Source organism: Beauveria bassiana (genome assembly GCF_000280675.1).
Source record: "Beauveria bassiana ARSEF 2860 unplaced genomic scaffold BBA_S00032, whole genome shotgun sequence".
Lineage (NCBI taxonomy): Eukaryota > Fungi > Ascomycota > Sordariomycetes > Hypocreales > Cordycipitaceae > Beauveria > Beauveria bassiana.
Window position 1 is genome coordinate 158,372 of NW_007930867.1, and position 20,792 is coordinate 179,163.

Here is a 20,792-nt window from a genome sequence, read left to right on the forward strand (position 1 = left end):
AATCAGATAGACCTCGTATCAGCATTCAAGCCTCTCATCCTGCAACCTGCAACCTGCAGCCTGGAAGTGTGTCATCAACTGGGAATGCATGTCTCGGCTACATATCCGCTGCTGCAATACCGCCTAAGCATATCTCCACAATCAACCGAAATACATTACCAGCCAACCGGCGTAACCAGCATAAGCAGAGAGATGGGCAATAAATAAATTCCTTGCATCCGCGACCTGCAACCTAGTTTTTGTGTCATGAGCTAGAAATGCATGTCTCATCCATATGCTCAGGTCAAGTCAGCTTTCGTCAAGCCATGAGGCTACTTCAAAGCCGCCCGAGTACTCCGTACAGCATGAGGCGATTGGGTGACAAGATGAGACCAAGAAACGTGGCTAACCAATGTCTCACCCTGATGCAGTGAAAGATGGTGCACATAACGGCCTGACAGCTCGACTCGACCCCAGGGGTGTAGATATACGGCGATCCGCACAATACTCAATCGCTGCGGGTTAGTGGGGTGATGCCGGGGCTCCGCGCTGACAGTGTGGTCGAAATGAAAAGGAAAAAAATGGCAACACAATAAACTGCTTGAAGCTGCATAGCTCATGTCATTACACGTCATTGCAGCGTGTTGGAGGCTGACGAGGTGCCACTCAAGTCAAGTGCAGCTCATACAACCCATCTAGACCCCCCCCGGCTTTGAGGCTCGCTTCAGGGTGGTGTACTTTGTAAAGTTGTGCAGCTGGCTGAAATTCTCTTCCAGTCTATCGGTTCCGGTGGATCAGGTATGGTAATGGCAATGATATGAGAGGGAAATGACGCCCGAGGACAAAGCTGCCAAAGCGGGCTATTGTCTCGGGAAAATTCTCCCTTTCTATGGCGAATATTGGAGTTTTTTTACGCGCGGTATTCTGTTACCGCATGCATGTAGCATAAGCTCTAGGTAATTAAGCAACACTTTGTCTATATGTAAAACAGAGGCAAATCACATGGGAGAGATTTACATGAACAATTCAAGAGAATTGGAATGACCGTTGGTCAAAGACTCCACGGCAAGCGACGAGGAACTTTACTTTGTTGACAAGACACGAAGAAAAAAAAAAGCCCAAAAAGAGAACAATTACAGAAAAGACGCTTACACACTGGGCACGCTTCTTCAGCAAGCTGACTCTTTTCTTGACAATCTACACGACACAATCTCTACCTTTGAATACAACGTCACTTTCAACCTACCTGATGCATCTCCCAAACTCAGGGGACATGTCAGTCCCGACACAGACTTGTGCGCCAACCCAGAGCGCCATGCAACAGGAATTCGGGGAAATCTGTGCCCAAGTGCTACTCCGACCCATTGCGCGCATGAAAATGGGCAAGTCCTTTGTTGCTCAAGGCGGCGACTCTCTGCTCGCAATTAAACTCATGTCACGCTGTCGCGAGGCTGGCTATGATGTCAGCATCGCCGAAATACTTGGTGCTACTAGCCTTGATGAGCTCGCAAGGATTGCTGCGTCGCAGAAGATGCCCTCAGCCGGGGAAGCTTTGACGACACCCGACGCCAAAGCAGCGACCGAGCCATTCGAGAAGCCTGTGTCACTGCTAAAGGATGACGTCGTGTTGGATCAGATCAAAAGCATCATGGAAGAGCCATTGGAAGTCATTCAAGACATCTGGCCGTGCTCTCGAACACAAGAAGTCTTTCTCATCTCCCAACAAGCCAACCCGGAAATGTATCAGTGTGCTGTGGTCGCCGAGATTAAATCTACAGAAACTGGTACCCCGCTAGATTATGGCCGTCTTATTGATGCCTGGAATCGCATTGTGGAACAGTACGCGGCACTGCGAACCCTTTTTGTTGAGAGTAGTCAAAGGCCCGGCCATTTCGACCAAGTCATCATGAGACACGAGGCTGTACCATTGAAGTGCCACCTGAGTAGTGACGGATATGAAGAGTCTGCCAAGGAAATGATTTCGCGCCGTTCTGTCGGGTCGATGAAGAAGGGAACTACAGGTCGAGCGACAATTTGGAAACGCTCAGAAACTTGTGCCGTCTTCAGATTAGACGTCTCTCATGCGCTGATGGACGGTCAGTCCTTTGGCATCCTCTTTCGCGACTTTGCCAAGGCCTATTGTCAGAATGAGTTGCCCGCCTTCACAGAGTTTCCATATCACAAGTTTGCCACCTACCAAGAGCAACTAAATCGCGAAACTATTCACGCCTATTGGACCAACTATCTCACCGGCGCGCAGCCAACACTGTTCCCCACCAACGGCAACCGGGATTTTGAGGACTTGAAGACGCTGAGGTTTCGCTTTGATCTGGGCGCGGCTGCAGTGCACAAGATTTGCGTCGAATACAATGCCACAGCAGCCAATCTTTGTCAAGTAGCCTGGGCGCTCGTGCTTGGTTCTTACGCGGGGTCGGACGATGTCTGCTTTTCATACGTCAACTCTGGCCGCCACGCTCCCCTGAGAGGCATTGAGGATGCAGTCGGCGCCTTTGTGGACGTCATGGTCTGCCGAGTAAGGCTCTCTGGGACAGCGACGGTGTCTCAAACACTGTCCAGGGCAAAGCATGATGTCATTGAAGGCTTGTCTCGCCCAGGCTCGCTCATCTTTGAAGACGAAAAGCAAGGCCAGAAGATTTCGGAGCTCAGAGGCAACACCATCATGACCTTTCAGATGGGAGTAGAATACGAAAGCTTGGCAAGATTGGGTCTCGAAATTGTAATGCTCGATGAAATCACTGCTTCCGAGGTACGTGAGCCAACAGCCGTGAAAGCTTCAACACCCACCCACCGTGGACCAAGTTCCTATAAAAGCTGACAATAAAACAGTATGATATTTCGCTCAACATTCAGCCTTGTCAAGGAGGTCTCGAAATTCAACTCGACTATTGGCTCTCACGAGTAGACCAGCACATTATTGAAAGTGTCGCTGAGAGCTTCCAAACGGCACTAGCATGTCTGGTCACCGAGAATAATGCGCCGTTGCGAGGTGTCGATGTTGTTTCTGCAAGGCTAATCGAACAGATGCGCAAGCGAAACATGTACAACTCGACTGAAACGGGCAATCTTTTACATGATTTGGTTGATACGCAAGCTGACCTTGGACCTGATGCCTTGGCTGTGTCGGGTTGGGACGGGGAACTTACCTATCGACATCTCAGCGAGAAAGCCAACAAGCTGGCCTCGTACCTTCAGAAACTGGGTGCTCAGCCAGAGATGATGATCTGTATGTGTTTTGAAAAGTCCAAGTGGGCAGCCATTTCGCAGCTAGCAATCCTCAAATCGGGCGCTGCGGTGGTTCCCCTCGGTACTACTCAGCCGATGAAGCGCCTGGAGACGATGATTGGAGACACAGATGCAGACATCATTCTAACCACGAGCAACTTTGCCGGTCGGTTTGCCGCCATGTTTCAACATGTTGTCGTGATTGATGATGCACTCATGGCGAAGCTCCCGCCTTCCGCGCCAAGTCCCTGCTCAGCGACCCCAGCCAGCCTCGCTTTCGTTGTCTACACCTCTGGTAGCACCGGCGTGCCCAAAGGTGTTATGATTACACACGAGAGTATGTGTATCAGCCTTAGAAATTCCGTGGAGAGGATCAATATTGGCCCAGATACCCGCATGCTTCAGTTTTCGGCATACACGTTCGATGCAGCCATCTTTGATTTCTTTGCCAACTGGATCACTGGCGCCTGCGCGTGTATTGTGTCTGAATACGATCGATTAAACAGACTCGTGCCCGCCATGTGCGAGCTCAACGTGAATTGGGCCTGCTTAACACCAACAATGGCGGAGATAGTTTCGCCAGAAGAGGTACCCTTGCTAAAGCATCTAGTCTTGATTGGTGAAGCAGTCAAGCCTGGTGTTGTTTCCCGATGGATTGATCACGTAGAGCTTTGGAATGGCTACGGACCGACCGAATGCTCCATCATCTCTAGCTGCAAGCTGCTCACACGGGGGTGCAACACGCTGAATCTCGGCTTACCCATCACGGGTGCGTTTTGGGTTGTTGACGCCACCAACACAGATCGTCTTGTGCCCACAGGCGCAATCGGAGAGCTACTTATCCAAGGCCCTCACCTGGCCCGGGGCTATCTCAACGATCAAGACAAAACCTCACTTGCATTCATCACTGAGCCAGCGTGGGAATCCAAGTATGCATTTCCCACTTCGACTCGCTATTATCGCACAGGTGACTTGGTCCAGCAAGATCCTGACGGGAGTGTCATTTTCGTGGGGCGACGGGATACACAGGTCAAGCTGAGAGGCCAGCGCGTCGACTTTGCCGAAATTGAACAACATCTAATGGACCATGATTCTGTGGTTGATGCTGCAATCGTACTAGCTGCTAGTGGGCCATGCAAAGGCCAACTTGTTGCGCTGGTTACTCTTGAAGGCTTCATATCGCGACAGTTGCCTCCAGCGACGCTGATACCTATCGACCAAAAGGTTATGGCGCGAGCCAAACTTCAAACGAACATCTTGAGCGACTGGCTCTTGGACAGAGTTCCAGAATACATGGTACCAACAACTTGGATACCAGTCACCAGCAGATTATTACAAACCGAATCTGGCAAACTGGATCGTGTCGGGTTAGGGCGTTGTGTCAATGCGGTAGATGCGAATTGGCTCCAAGAGTTTGAATCTGTTGGAGAGGAACACGCCCAGGAACTTGGTGCAACGCCCCTTCAGTTGCGAATCAGAGACATGTGGGCTGAAATTCTTCTTTTACCTATTATTCGAGTTCCAATCGACCGTCGATCGTTTCTGAGCCTAGGTGGCGACTCCATCACGGCAATGAAGGCGGTTTCCCAAGCCCGGAAACAGGGCATCACGCTGACTGTTCCTGACATTCTGCAAAGCAAGTCAATAGCCAAGTTGACTGAAAAGCTTGAGTCTACCCAAGGGTACATGTTTGATACTACAGTTGCATGCAAGCTGTTTCCACTATCGCCAGCTCAACAATGGTACTTTGACTGGGTCTACCCTATTGGCTCCGGGTCTACTCCTGGAAGCCCCCTTTGCTACACTCGAAGCATATGTCTACAGGTCAATGAGCAATTCGACGAAAAGAATGTTGCTACTTCTGTATCTACCCTTGTTTCCATGCATCCAATGTTGCGCGCGCGTTTCTTGGTCGACACTGCCAACGCGTGGCAGCAGCAAGTCGCTGCGCACCATGATGATGCATACGGATTCAAGGTGAGCCACATACAAAGCCTTGATGAGGTCAATGACTTGGCAGAATCTACAGAGCAAGAAATTTGTATTGAAAATGGACCTGTATTTTCTGTTCATTTGATGCAGCTCGAGGCAGACGAAGAAAGTAAGCAGCTGTTGTTCATAACGGGACATCAGCTCGTCATGGACGAGACATCTACCTCCATCATTGTTACAGATCTGGAAAAGCTACTGCGGCAAGATCACTCCACCGTTTCGTCGGTTGAGCTTCCTTCCTTCCAGGCATGGATTCTAGGTATGTCGGAATTACATAACGAAGCAGCTGAGCCTGCTTCGGTACGTCAAATACCTCATGTCAAGTCTCTGGTATCCACGCCTAGTCTCGAAAGCTGTGGCTTGACAGGTACCGAGTCAGCCAGCGAGGTCATTGTGTTTGAGGAGACCGACACCCAACTGCTTCTCAGCGATGCCAATCGAGCCTTGCGAACAGAGCCAGTCGAGCTGATTCTTGCTGCTTTGACAACGTCATTTACCACCGCCTTTTCAAGTCAGTTTGTTCCCGCACTTTTCGAAAACTGCCAGGGAAGAAAGTTGTTTCGCGGTAGCATGGACAATTCCAGGACAGTGGGCTGCTTTAGCACGGTGATGCCACTTCGTCTCCCTGCTGCTAACATTGACAACGCTGTTGAGATTCTAAAGGAGACCAAGGATGCTAGAAGAAACCTTGGACTTGGCTTGCACAACCGGTACAACAACGATTCAAAAAGTGCTGATGAAACACCAGCCGTGACTCGTGACACGATAAAGGTATTCTTCAGTTTTGATGACTCGGCTCATCAAATACAACAACAAAGCACACTGTTCAGCCAGCAGACCTTGACAGAACTCAAACAGTCGTCATCAAGGGCCAAGATTGGACGGAAATTCGCAATTGATGTTGATGCCACAATATTGCAGGACAAGCTCCATGTCAGATTTAATTTCGACCGCAGCAAGGAATATGGAATAGACGCTGGACGCTGGCCTCGCCACTTTCATGAATCCATGCGAGCTTTGTTCACAGATTTGGAAAAAACACAATCCATGTTCACGTTGAGCGACTTTCCGCTCATTGAATCGACATGCCAGAGGCCGAAAACTCTCCAAGATCAAGTTTTGCCCAGCCTCGGGCTACAGCCAGAGAATGTCGAGGACATGTATCCCTGTACGCCCATGCAAAACGGCATATTGATGAGTCAGGCGCGATCGCCATGGATGTACCAAACTCATATGCTGTGGCAATTGCAATCTCCAGACAAGCACAAATCTCTGCGTGTGGAGCGAATCATGCAGGCGTACCAGACCTTGACGAATCGACATGCCATGTTGAGAACAGTCTTTGTGCCGCGAACCTCGAATGCCGGAAATGGTGCCTTTGATCAAATCGTCATCAAACAGTATACCGCCAATGTAGAGCACAACATCTGCCAGGAAGATGACCCCTCGGCTCTGTTGGCCACAATGACCAACTCTTTGGCAATTGACTACGGACGCAGTCCCAACCACAAGTTTAGAGTGTATTCAACCCCGTCTGGTCTCGTCTATGGCCATCTTGTCATGAATCACGCGCTTTATGATGGGTTCTCGCTCGCTTTGATGGAAAAGGAGCTCACTGATGCCTACGAGGAGAGACTCACGTCCGACAGTGCAGCGCCTCCATACAGCGCATATCTGTCGTTTCTCAAGCAAAGTGGAACAGAGGAAGATTTACAATACTGGCTTGGGTGTTTGGCAGAAGCTGAGGGCTGTTTTCTCCCTGCATCGAGCGATAATGAATCGCAAAGAAAAGGCAAGATTGAAGTTGCCAGCCCTCCTGCGCCTGCACGCAGACAACTTGTCACAGCGAGCCTTGAAAATGCAGAGTCTCTCCGAAAGTTCAGCGAGAGGCATTCAGTAACCACTGCAAACGTCTTCCAGCTCGCCTGGGCTCTGGTCTTGTCCAAATTTGTCAGATCTGACGATATCTTGTTTGGCTATGTGTCCAGCGGCAGGGATGTGCCTGTACATGAGGCACACCACATCTTTGGTCCATTCGTCAATATTTTGGTGAGCCGGATCAAACTTGACATGGACTTGAGTGTTTCGGAAAATCTGCAAAGAGTTCAGAAACGTTTCTTTGAGAATCTCAGCCACCAGCGTACTCCGCTGGTTGACATCTGGCACGCACTCAAGACTGGGGGCCGTGGTTTGTTCAACACAACTCTCTCCTACAGGCAGCTTGATTCCGCCGGCGACAAAGGACTTGGCCTCATTCAAAATACTGTTGCACTTTTGGGTGATAGTGAATACGATGCAGGTGTCGACATTGTGGCATCCCACAACAGTGTTTCGGTGAGTTTGGATTATTTGCCTTGCTTCATGGATCGCGGTGCAGCAACGCGTCTTGTCGATTGCTTGTTACAGACGGTCCATTCTCTGGCACAAAGCGAAAGCTCATCGCTTCGTAACGTGGCAACAACAACAGATCAGGATATCCATCAGATCTGTCAATGGAATAGTAGCAATCCTTTATCCGCGCCGCAACTTTTGATCCACGACACTGTTTACTCTCAGTGCTGTCAAGATCCAATGGCCAAGGCCATCTGCGCATGGGATGGCGACTTGACGTACTCTGAGCTGGATCAGCTTGGTGAGCAGCTCGCTTTCTACCTGACGTCGAGTCTGGATGTCATGCCTGAGACCGCGATTGGCGTCTGTTTCGACAAGTCAAAATGGGCAATTGTTGCACAACTGGCTATCCTCAAGTCCGGTGCAGCAATCGTACCAATTAGCCCAAACGATCCAATGCAGCGCCTAGAAACAATCCTGCAAGAGGGTGGAGTTTGTACACTTCTCACCACAAGTCTTTACACTGACCGATTTCTTGACATTATCCCAAACGTCATTCCTGTTGACTCGAATTCGCCATTCTTTCACAATGGAACGCTGAATAGGCGAGTAGCCTCCAATGTCGAGCCAGAGAATGCCGCGGTCGTCATACATACCTCTGGTAGTACCGGGAATCCAAAGGGTGTCGTACTGACCCATGGCTCAATCTCATCGAGCCTTTCAGCACAAGGCAAGATGTTTGGGCTGGGTTCTCAAACTAGAACCCTTCAATTTGTGTCTTACACTTTTGATCCGAGCATTACCGACATTTGGGGTACCTTGAGCCATGGAGGATGCGTGTGCGTCATGTCAGAAGACGAAAGAATGAACGACCTCCAAGGCGCCATCCAGTCCTACAGCGCGAATCTTGTCATCATGACGCCTACGGTAGCAACTTTATTGAATGTTTCCGAGCTTCCATCACTGGAGACGCTTGTACTTGGTGGAGAGTCTTTGAAGCCATCCTTGATCGAAAAACACCTCAAAGCACGACAAATCAAAATCTTCAATGCCTATGGTCCATCAGAGTGTTCGATAATTACTACCTGCAACGGGCCCATTCAGCACAAAAGCGAAGCACCTAATATTGGGCGCCCACTGCTCGGAAGCGTCTGGCTTATTGACGATACGGACAATATCTGCCCTATCGGTGCTGTCGGGGAGATTTGGGTTGAAGGGCCGTTACTAGCCCGTGACTATCTCAACAAGAAACATCTGACCGAAAAAGCATTTCCCATTAATCCACCCTGGGCGGGTCGCGTTGGACTGCAGGGCAAACGATTTTATCGAACCGGTGATTTGGCGCGGCAAGATGCCAACGGGAATATCTTTTACGTTGGAAGGAAGGATTGGCAAATCAAGATTCGCGGCAATCGAGTCGAGCTAGCCGAAGTTGAGCATGCCATTAAAGAAGTCTTGAGTGGGTTACAGAATGTCGTGGCATGCTTCATCTCTCCCAAACAAGGCTTCCACGGGCCTCTTATTGCTGCGATATTGGAGCAAAATCGCGATTCACTAGACCTTCAAGCCAATGTGGCAGGCTCAGGCTCAGACTTCCAGAGGATTTCAGCAGGATTTCAGAAGGAGTTGATTTACTTGAAAAGGGCTCTTTCGAATGTCTTGCCGTCGCACATGATACCGAGTCTGTATGTCCCGATAACACGGCTCCCATTGACAGCTTCGGTTAAAGTCAATCGGCAACTCCTTTGCCAGACCCTTGAAGGCTTTTCGGAACAAGAACTCTTGCACTACAGTCTTGCGGATATTGCCAAGATATCTCCAAAGTCTGAGACTGAAAAGAAGCTTCGCGCTCTTTGGGCAAAGGTTCTCCAGCATCAACATGATCAGGTGGGAGTAGAGGACAACTTCTTCCAACTGGGTGGCGACTCGTACCTAGCCATGCATCTTGTTGCCTTGACCCAGACTGATGATTCAAATCTTCACTTTACCGTGTCTGATGTACTTCAGCACCCGACCATCAGAGAGTTGGCGCAAGCCGTCGAGAAACGCAGGACAATTACTCAACAATCCGACACGGGAATGGCGCCATTTGCCTTGTGGAAAGAGTACCGAGAGCTAGATGATGGAAAGAGTAAATCTGATTCTTTGCAAGATTTACTTTGTCAATTAGCCACGCAATGCAATGTACCGACCCACGACATCGAGGACGTCTATCCATGTACCCCGCTACAAGAGGGACTCATGGCGGCTACGGCTCAGCAGCCGCGGGCCTACATTGCACGCTGGGCGTTCCAGATGCCACAAGATCTGAGCCTTGAACGTTTCCAAGATGCATGGAAGATTCTCATCAGAGCGGTGCCCATACTTCGGACTCGTATTGTGCCCGGACGCTTGTCAGGAGCATTGCAAGTAGTTGTTCGCAGCACTTGTCAGTGGCACACAAGCTATGGCCTTGACCAATACCTGGATAACGATGTTGCACAATCCATGACATACGGTACGCCCCTAGTCCGTTTGGCTTACATCAAAGGCAGTCATGGGCGGCGAGACTTTGTCTGGACAGCTCACCACAGCGTATATGATGGATGGAGCTTGCCAATGCTTTTCGAGGCTCTCTCGCGTATTTACTTGTCGAATGAGGTCCCTGCATCGCTTACTCCATATTCCAAGTTTATTCAGTACATAGAATCACAGGACCCAGCAGCAACAGCAGCCTTTTGGCGATCGGAGCTGGAGGGAGACTTGGGCATGCCTTTTCCCACGCTGCCCAGCCCATCGTACCAGCCGGATCCCGCGCAAAGCATCCGTTGCAATTTCAGCGTAAAGCCCTTCAAGCAATCGTTTACCTTGGCTTTGATACTACGCGCGGCATGGGCGGCTACCGTTTCTTCCAATACTGGCGGTACAGTTCTTCTGGCGATGCCACTTTCGGGACGAAACGCACCAGTCAACGGGATACTGGACATGATGGCACCTACCGTCACAACAGTGCCAGTTCGAATTCAGGTGGATGATAAGCAAGCTGTTCAGGACTATCTAGCTGCCGTGCAACAGCAAGCTGCCAACATGGTACCTTTGGAACACTCTGGTCTTCAACGCATTCGTTCTATGGTCGGACGGGACATTAATCCGCAGCATCTCTTCGCCATACAGTCCTTTCGGGCCATGGGCAAGACGACATTCGACGGCCTACTTGGTATGAAACAGATCACGCTGCCCATGAACGGATTCGACAACTACGCCCTGATTGTTGAGTGCTGTACCGATTCGCAAGATGGAGCAACCGTCGAGATCCTGGCTCGGTTTGACGACAAGGTGCTTTCCCGCACCCAGATTCAGCATCTTCTCAACCGTTTTAGGCATGTATTTGAACAATTGAGCCAAATCTCTACCGAAACCTGCGAGAAGAGCGCCACCAAGCAAATGAGCTGCATTGAATACATTAGCCCAGAGGAAGTTGCCCAATTGGCCACATTGAATCGCGAAATTACTGGAGACGCACCTTGCCTTGTACATGAACTGATACTGTGCCACTCAGCTACCACACCTGAGAGGACTGCTATTTGCGCATGGGATGGCGAGCTCTCTTTCCGGCAGCTGGATCAATTGTCCGAGGCGCTGGCAAACCATCTAAACGAGCTCGGTGTCGGACTTGAGTCACCGGTACTTCTTTGCTGTGACAAGTCCAAGTGGGCTGTTGTTGGTATCATGGCCGTACTGAGAACAGGTGGTTGCGCAGTACCCGTCAAGGCAAATCCTATGGCACGTCTTCAGTCCATCATCAAGACCACTGGAGCAAAGGTGGTGGTCACAATGTCTGAATTCGCCTCTCGGTTGCAGGGAGTCGTTGATCACGTCGTGAGCATGGAAAAAGTAGCAATTTCAAAGTCAAAATTGCCTTCAAGATCAAGCAAACAATATCCAAGCACACACAACGCATCCTTCATCATGTTTACCTCGGGCTCTACGGGAAATCCCAAGGGGGTTGTCCTTGAACATGGCTCAATGTCAATAGCCATTCAATCCATGGTGAGGAGGTTTGGGGTCAATAAAGATACGCGCGGATTTCAATTTGCTTCCTTGACCTTTGACATGTCCCTCCACGACATTCTGACTCCTCTTGCAGGCGGTGGATGCGTCTGTCTGCCGTCCGAATGGGAAAGAGTCAACGACTTGGCCAATGCTATTCGCCGACTTGGGGCCAACTACGCCATGTTGACTCCAAGAGTCCTGCACACTATCAAGCCTTCAGAATGTCCTGGCATGCGTACCCTGATGATTGGCGGCGAGCGATGTGACATTGAACAGTTGAAGCTGTGGACTCCCCAAGCTATGGTATATCATGTATATGGCCCTTCCGAATGCTCCATGATATCCACGGCTGCTGTTTTCAATGGGATCGAGACCTTGCACCTTGGCCGCGCTATTGTTGGTGCCGTTTGGGTCACAAACAAGGACAATTGCAACCAACTGTGTCCTCTCGGTACCGTTGGAGAATTACTGGTTGAAGGACCGCTAGTTGCTCGAGGGTATTTCAAGGATGAAGCCAAGACATCTGCCTCTTTCATTGACAGCCCACCTTGGCGAACACAGCATGGACTGGTTCCCAACAGTCAGCAGCAACGCATGTACCGAACTGGTGATTTGGTTATCCAGCACGAGGACGGCTCCCTTGTCTTTGTCGGTAGAGCAGATCAACAGTTGAAAATACGAGGGCAGAGAGTCGATGTGGGAGATATTGAGCACTATATCGCTTTGCAACCAGAAGTTGAAGATGGCGTCGTTCTCTACCCCCAACAGGGACCATGCGAATCGCGACTTATCGGACTAGTGACTCTCCATGAGTACATGTCTGCTACCGGTTCGACACAAATACAGCCTTCCTCCTCAGATCGCCTGCCGGAAGCCATTGCACTGACCGAAAAGCTCCGTTCAAGATTGGCCAATGTCTTGCCAGACTACATGATTCCCAATGTTTGGATCTCAATGGCATCCCTGCCACAGAGTGCCCATCACAAGGTCGACCGTCGAAAGCTGATGGACTGGGTACAGTCTCTGGATGCAGACTATTTCAGATGTATAACTGCCGGTAAAGAGGAAGCGCCTCAAAAACCAGCGACCAAAATCGAGGAGCAGATACAAAGCGTCTTGGCTGACATTCTTGGACTACCGTTGGAAGACGTCTCAATGGGTCGCTCGTTTCTGAGCATGGGCGGCGACTCGATCACGTCCATGCAAGTCGTATCTCAATGCCGGTCGCGGTACGGAATCTTGATCCATGTCCGCGACATTCTGCAGAGCAATTCAATCACTCAACTTGCTCTAAGAGCCGTTACAGATGCCGCCATTGCGCCATTGGCGAGCGCTTCCGGTGGTGAATTTCGACTTTCACCCATTCAGCGACTATTTTTCAGATCCTTTGCACCTCGCGGCTTGGACTGCAAAGACGAGAACAGGTTCAACCAAAGCGTCTGTCTCGTTGTCAATAAACACGTTGATGCTGATGAGATCGAGCGCGCGGCTCGAGGCGTGGTTTCGGCTCACCCCATGCTACGCGCCAGGTTCGTCAAGTCTGGAAAGCGATGGAAACAGAGAATCGAGAATGATGTTGACGCATCATGTAATGTTATCTTTCACCAAGTCGGAACTCGTGCAGACCTTGAGAGTGTTATTTGGGCTGGACAGCGCAGTTTGAGTGTTGAGCAAGGTCCAGTATTCTCAGTACACTGTATAGAGAATACCGCTACTTGCAGCCAGCTTCTGCTCCTGGTGGCGCATCACTTGGTGGTTGACATTGTCTCGTGGCAAATCATCCTTCGCGACCTGGATAATTTGATTCAGCATCCCGAGCTTAGTGTCCCTGTCGAGTCGACAACTTTTCAGCACTGGTTGCAACTCCAAGCCAGTCGAGCTCAGGATATTGGCTCACCTCGTCAAGTTCTCCCCGTTCAAACGTCAATGGCAGATTGGAGCTACTGGGGCGTGACCCCCGAGAGAAATACCTATGCGGACCGCTTGAACGAGCACTTTACGCTCAAAGATTGCGCATCCGTCTTGTTCGGCGAGAACCAACCGTTGAGAAGCGAGCCTGTCGAAGTGCTTCTAGCAGCTTTGTTCTATTCGTTTCACCAAGTTTTCCCAGATCGCCCTGTCCCAACAGTCTTCAACGAAGGTCACGGACGCGAGCCATGGAGCGACGCAATTGACCTTTCCAACACTGTGGGTTGGTTCACAACAATGACTCCTATCCACGTACCGGTCGGCACCAGTGATATCGTTGAAGTATTGAAAAAGACCAAAGACTTGCGAAGAAGCATTCCTGGGCGCGGCTTTGCCTATTTCACGTCAAGATTCTTGACCCGCGATGGACAGCATGCATTTGCCTCACACGACCAACCAGAGGTCATGTTCAATTTCGGAGGACGGTATCGAGACGATACGCACTCGCGGAGTTTACTGCGCATGAGCAACGATTTTAACGACCCTCACATCTCAGGGATAGGCAACAATGTCAAGCGAATTGCCGTGTTTGAGGTTGAAGCGTCGGTACAACAGGACAACTTGGTTCTTACATTGGGCTTCAACAAGAATATGCATGACCCCAAGCGTGTCACTCGCTGGATCCAGGCTTATCATGAAAGTCTTCGAGACCTGCTTCACCAGTTGTCCGTCTTGCCAGCTATGCTCAGCTTGGCTGACGTTCCATTGCTCAACACCACGTATGACGACTTGCACCGGCTGGAAAGCGAGCGTCTTCCTCTCGTCGGCATTGAAAGCATGGACTGCATTGAGGATATCTATCCTTGCTCGCCTGCCCAAGAGAGTATCCTGAGGAGCCAGGCTAGGGATTCATCTATGTTCCATGTGCAGTCCATGTGCGAATTCCGGGCGCGTGAGGCCGCTGCCGTGGACCCTGAAGCTCTGATACGCGCGTGGCAAACGGTTGTATCTCGACATGCAATCTTGAGGACAGTGTGTGTATCGCCAACGCTAGATGGAGATGCTTTCTGCCAAGTCGTTTTGAAACAATACGTACCAGAAGTTTCTGCAGTTCGCTGCGAGACGGCCGAGGACGTAGACTGCGCATTCAATTACGACGGCCGATTCGGGTATCCAAAAGGGAAGCCGGAACATCAGTTGACTCTATGTTTAGTTTCTACTGGCCAAGTATTTTTCCAACTCTCCATCAACCATTCGCTTGTGGACATTTCATCTCTGAACCTCATCATGAATGAGGTTGCACTGGCTTATGAAGACGGTGTTTCGGACATGCCTGCTCCATCGTTCAGCAAGTATATTGCGTTTTTGCAAGAAATTTCGATTGCCGAATCTACAAAATATTGGACAACTCGACTTGCTGAAGCAGAGCCTCGCTGCCTGCCGAGATCCTCGGCCACAGAAAGCCAGTCACTCGATAATGCGCACGTCGAAATGGGCAACTTGGAGACTCTTTACCGTTTCCGCGATACATATGGCGTCACGATTGCCAATATTCTACAGCTGGCGTGGGCGCTTGTTCTTGCGAAGCACTCGGGATCCAACGATGTTCTCTTTGGCTACGTGGCCAACGGGAGAGATGCTCCCATCGATGGCGTGTCTCAAATGGCCGGGCCTCTGATCAACATGATGGTCTCGCGCATCTGCTTCCGCGGCAAGCAACTCAGCGTCGCAGACACAGCAAAACAGGTGCAGAATGACTTTATGGAAGCGTTCAAGTATCAGCGAGCATCACTCACAGACATTCAGCATGCTACCGGGCTGTCGGAGAGGCAGATGCTTCACACGGTAGTCTCGATTGTGCGTGAGTCGGGCGGCCGTCGCAACAACAACGTTGGTGTTTCTGTGCACGGTCAGTCCGCAACCAGTTTGGCCGATTACGATGTGAGCTTGAATGCGGTTTGTGGAGAGCGCACAATCAAATTGTCTCTCCAGTATTCTCCACGATATCCGGGCAGCCTATCTGCAAAGTTTCTACTGGACAATCTGCAGCAAACAGTCTTTGATCTGGTTGCGAATGGTGAAGCTTGTATTGAAGAGCTGCAGAGAGCTTGAGCTCATGAAGTAACTGCATTGTTTTATGATGACGACTTCTTTTTCTGAGCATGGTCTGCCAATTTACTGAGATGGGCGTTGATGGTGTCGCGGGATGTACAATATCTGGCCTAGAAAGTTGAAAATGGTTTCAGTCTTCTAGTATATATTTGTTTAATTTTCAATACACGTTTTGGCACAAGAGTAACAGGCAAAGTAATGGCTCGCTCTAGTCCAGGCTATGTGAATGATTATGTGAATGATTCCAAAAATAAGCAGCAAGCGAGAAGAGGCGCATAGGCAGGACCGACTACCTACGGCTCATGAAGATGAAATGTTGCATCATACTTGTGCATTTCCTGGAGCTCTAGGGAAGTTTATGTATATTCTAATGGGTGGTCACTCTAACAACAACATAGCCTCATCCTTAGACAGCCTGCAACTTGAATGGATAAGATACGTGACCAGTGACGACGCCCACAGTGTTCTTGATAGCCACTGAATGGAAGCTGTCCAGAGCACTGCGCATTTCCGCTGCGCCAATATCAAGCCGGGCCAAGATTTCGGCGACTGCGCTGTATAGTATGTCCATGTTGCCATCCTCAATCTTTGCCGCAATCCCCACAGATCCAACCGCACCAAGGCGCCGCGTCTCCTCGCATGCGCGGATACCGACGCCGTAGCAGGCATCCGCGCCGACTTTGCCAATGACCCGGCCCCCAAACGCCCGCAAGAGCTCGGTGCAGAAGCGCCCCTCGCCGGCAACCATTTCGGGGTACGTCGACATGGCGTTGAAGACCCGGGCCATGTTGCGCTGCCGCGGCGTCGTCGTCGTCGTCGTCGTCGTCGTCGTCGTCGTCGCGTCCAGGTCGCCGTCCCGCGCCACCGCATCCGCCGCCTCGGCAAACGCGGCGTTTGTCCTGGCCAGGTAGATGAGAGGGTAAGCCGGTGCGGGCATGTTGCAGCCGTCAATGGCCCATCGGACCTGATCCGGAGGCAGCCGCGCAATCTCCTCCGTGACCCGCTTCACGCGCTGCTGGAGAGGGTGGGAGAGGACATGGTAATGATCCGGTTCCGTGTCGATAGCCCGAGCAGCGGCCAGCATGCCTGCGTGCTTCCCGGAGCAGTTGCTCCACACGGGTGTTGGCTCAAAGCCGGCCCGTATCCATGCCTTGTTCCTCTCCGGCATGAGGGCGGGGTGGCCACCACAGCGTAAGCTCTCTTCAGAGTTTCCTGCCTTTGCCAGAATGCTCCTGGCCCGCTCGGCATGCCGGTCCTCACTACTGTGAGAGGCGCACATGAGGGCGAGATCAGCTTCGTCTAGGCCATACTTTTCGAGAGCTCCGGTCTCGACAATGGCCACCGACTGCGCGGGTTTGGCTGCCGAGCGGATCAGCGTCACCCGATTCGGGTCGCCGACAACGAATAAGGTCTTTCCTGTAGAGTCGACGACTACGGCGTGAAGCTCATGTCGATTCTCAATCACGCCATTTCTGTCAATCACAACGCAGCCGTCGTCGCGAGTGGTCTTGGTCATGCTATGATGGACTTGGGTGCGCAAACAGTCTGATCCAACGGGCCTGATTGAGTGCCTACGAACCAGAAACCGAATCTAGTTTAAAAAAGGGCCTCGTTGATTTGTTGGTGAAGGAAAATCTCGGGAGAAACGACTACACCAAATTACTCTTTCTTATCTAGTAACTGGTGGTAGGCTTACAGTTACCCCACAGCTCTCTCTCTACTAGTGTCAGAAACCCCATAGGCAAACTTGTAGTTCTTGTGTACGCCCTACGCTTGACATGATGAGGATGCTAGTTGGCAATCGCAATCTAATATTTGAAGAACAATAAAAACAGAATCAACGGCAGCTAACTGCCTCACATAACGTGACAAGACCACCTCACGTGAGGTCTGTTTTAGCTATGACGGTGGAAGCAACAGTCACCGTGGAGCTGCCGAAATCGCGACGTGCTTTAGCTTTAATTTTGCCAGATGATTTTCATGTTCCTATGTGATATTTTCAAAGAAAAAAAATTGAATTCAATCCAGTTGTATATGGCCAGAAGAGAAATACCAACTCTAGAAGATGTCCAAAATGTAACTTTACTCCCATATTAACTAGAGCGCATTCTTTGTCAAAACCGAGTTTGGACAAAAGTCGAGTTCTAGAGTTCTATCAAGGACGAACAGTTCCATCGCCAAACATTCCTCCCTTTGCGCGTTTTGATAGCGTTTGACCGGAAAGAAACCCCAACAGAAAACCGCTTCCGGTCGGCCGAGCTTAAACTACATTCGAGAACTCCATACAACGACCGAAGCCTTCCTTCACTTCAAGCTCTCCATCGCACAGAAACGTATAAGTGCGTTTCGTAAGACACTTAAAGGTCGACGTCGCGCCGGTCAAGTGACAGGGGGTATAGATGTGTTGATGTTCACGATATGCATTTCCGCCTTAGCAGACAATTGCCACAAGGATTTGCCCATCGAGCTGGTGAAAAGTGGCAAGGAGCGTCTGGTGTCTTGCATGACTCTTCCCAGGGAAAGGTTTAATTGAATACGTCACCAGAGCTAGGAAAAGACAACCAAAATATGATGAGAGAAAGCCCAAAAGGGATCTGCGCTTTCAGATGGGTTTTGTGTGTTTCTCAGTCTATATAGATGCAAGGCAACTCGGTCAATGTTTCTTCCAATATTGGCTCCATCTAGACAAAATCAACTCTTGGTCTATAAGAGTATGAAAGAAGGAAAAATTGCGTAGGCTAGTATCTAACCCTGGCGATTCCGCCCCTTGAGCATTGTGGCTTCCTATCTGACGTGGTTAATGCGGTAACCTGGGAGGTGATATCCTGGAATGGCCACTTCTCTCGGTCGCCAGAGAGACCGCCATCAGACCCAGGCCTATTATCCCCAAAATACTCAATGATTGCGTAGATTTTCTCTTCCACCTGCAAAGCTATCGTAATAGTTCCATTCACGTCATTGCTCTTTATGGGTTCTGTTGGTTCGAGTATCTCAGCCTTTTCCCATTTTTCATCCGCTGGTGCAACCGTTTTGAGTCCGTCCTCGGTAGCCACCAAGAGATACTCATTCGAGCCAATATTTACCAAAGCAGCGCCATCTAGGCCCTTGTTGAGCTTCTTGCTGCCTGTGTCAACGACAGTCGGGTTGCCCTTTTCATCGCGGCTATCGAAGCGAAGCACTTCGCCACCGTTTTGCTCGTTGGTCACGAGCAAAATATCACCCTTGGATACTATGCCAGTGTAGCCTGTCTGGGTAGACTTGGTAGAATTGCTCGAATTCCAAAGAGAGGCCGTCTTGCCGTCGGGGGTGATCTTGATGATATGGCCTGGGTAAGTGCCCACGACGAAGGTGTTGCCGCTAGTATCAACGGCGAAGTCCTGGGTGCCTCCGAATTTTCCATTTGCCGGAGTGGTAACGTCAACCCGCCATACCTCCTTGTGATTTTGCAAGTCATACTTGATAGCGTAGTTGATGCCATTGATGTTCTCGCCAAAGCTCTCAAACGCAGCACCAGTGTTGATGGAAGTCCACAAGAACTCGCCCTCGACGAGCACACCGCTTGCATGATAGACTGGATCTCTCGTAAGTCCTTCAAAGTCGATGGTGCCCGCAATGTCCTTCTTTTCCTTGTCGACTATGGCAACATTGGATTCGTAAAGTTGACTAGATGAATTGAACTAGATTAGTTTCTAGCAGACTTAAAGAGTAGAGCGCTCTCGTGTCCTAGTCATACCTGCAGAGCAGCGGATTCTTCACCGTACGCTGCTCCTTGCCCGGCACTGTAAGTTCACCCGAATAGACTACACATTTCTCGGGATAGAGCTTCAGGCCATTGATGATCAAATCTTGTCCGGTGGCCTCGACCGGCTTCGCTTGGGGGGCGGCAGCTCCCAGACTTGCTGCTGAGAGCAGGAGGACAGCTGAGCCAATCATTGTGGTATGATAGAAAAGAGTGAGAGCAGTAGTATGAAAGGAAAGATAGGCAACAGTGCTGATATGGTTGATACTGTTAGAAAAATCTCAAGACCAGAAGCAGGGCTTATTGGCAACATATATATATTCATTTAGCGGCACTCTTTCGCATGAGCATAAGTCTAGACCTGAAACAAACACAATAAGCGCATGTCAGGCTTGCGTGAGTCGTGCTAATTAATCATGCTACCAAGCCTCATTATTCGTGGTACTGCCCCACCTCGACTTTGGGCCCACACCTTAACTTGCCACGCCCCATTATATAATTCCACATATATTGGCCTGGCAATACAGTAAACCAGGTCTATAACGATAACCTTCGTGAGCAGGGTTGCTAGAAATTAAGGAAGTTATCCCTCAGACGCAGCCGGAAGAGCTGCAGCTTCAATAGATAACCCCTTGCAAGCCCGAGCGCAGCGGAACAATTGACGGCCCGGAAAGTATACACTTCATTCAAAAACACTAGAAATCGCGTTTTTAAGCGATTTGGGCGAGCCCGACCTTGCCCGGACTCGTGTTGTTAAAAATTGATAGATTTCAATTGAACACCAATTAATTTTTTTTAAGAGCAAGCGCGACCATACGGGTGTATGAAAAAATATATGTGGGTGGTGTGGCCAGCTGACCACTAACGTCGGCCACCCACTTCTCGGCACTACCCACTTCTCGGCAGGGTAATCCTAGCCACCTCTTAATCTACCTAACGTTATTTAACGCGTAATTTCTCGCGTAATTCCTCTTCCTTAATTATAATTTTTTTCCTATATATATATTATACCTAAATATATAAAATCTAACCTTTAAAATATAATTTAAGACATTATAATAGGCTATAGCTAATCTTATATAGTATAATACTAAAATATACTATAGTTAACTATATAAGACTATTTAAAGGGTAAAATATTATAAAAAAAGGCTTTTAAGATAATATAAAAGCTTTTTATAACTTAAAAATTATATCTAATTTCTTAGATATTAATTTAAGATATAATAGATAACCCTCCTATATATAAGTAAGTTAAGAAGATTATATTAATATTAGCTAAATATAATAGCTATTAATAACTAATTAAGAAAAATTAGTTATAAGGCTTTTTATATTAAAACCTAGAAGTTAAGACCTTAAGAGGTAAGAGGCTTAATTTCTAATAGATAAATAGTATTTTAACTTATATTATCTAAGATTTCTTTAAACTTCTAATAATCTAAGCTCTTTAAAA

At 49.4% G+C, this 20,792-nt stretch overlaps 3 protein-coding genes across 3 annotated transcripts; 1 reads left to right on the forward strand and 2 right to left on the reverse strand.

The window, feature by feature from the left end:
* Positions 1–391: 391 nt before the first annotated feature.
* Positions 392–15,597, forward strand: BBA_08222 (nonribosomal peptide synthase, putative; the record flags this gene model as incomplete). The annotated part of the gene is made up of 5 exons (XM_008603319.1): positions 392–500; positions 595–638; positions 756–777; positions 1,119–2,746; positions 2,827–15,597. The coding sequence occupies 5 exons, from the start codon at positions 392–394 to the stop codon at positions 15,595–15,597; spliced, it is 14,574 nt and encodes a 4,857-aa protein (XP_008601541.1).
* Positions 15,598–16,003: 406 nt separating this feature from the next.
* On the reverse strand, positions 16,004–17,113 carry BBA_08223 (thermolabile L-asparaginase; the record flags this gene model as incomplete). The annotated part of the gene is made up of 1 exon (XM_008603320.1): positions 16,004–17,113. One exon carries the CDS (start codon positions 17,111–17,113, stop codon positions 16,004–16,006), a length of 1,110 nt encoding a protein of 369 aa, XP_008601542.1.
* A 1,222-nt stretch (positions 17,114–18,335) lies between these two features.
* Positions 18,336–19,530, reverse strand: BBA_08224 (uncharacterized protein; the record flags this gene model as incomplete). Its single annotated transcript, XM_008603321.1, has 2 exons — positions 18,336–19,260; positions 19,331–19,530. 2 exons carry the CDS (start codon positions 19,528–19,530, stop codon positions 18,336–18,338), a joined length of 1,125 nt encoding a protein of 374 aa, XP_008601543.1.
* Positions 19,531–20,792: the final 1,262 nt, after the last annotated feature.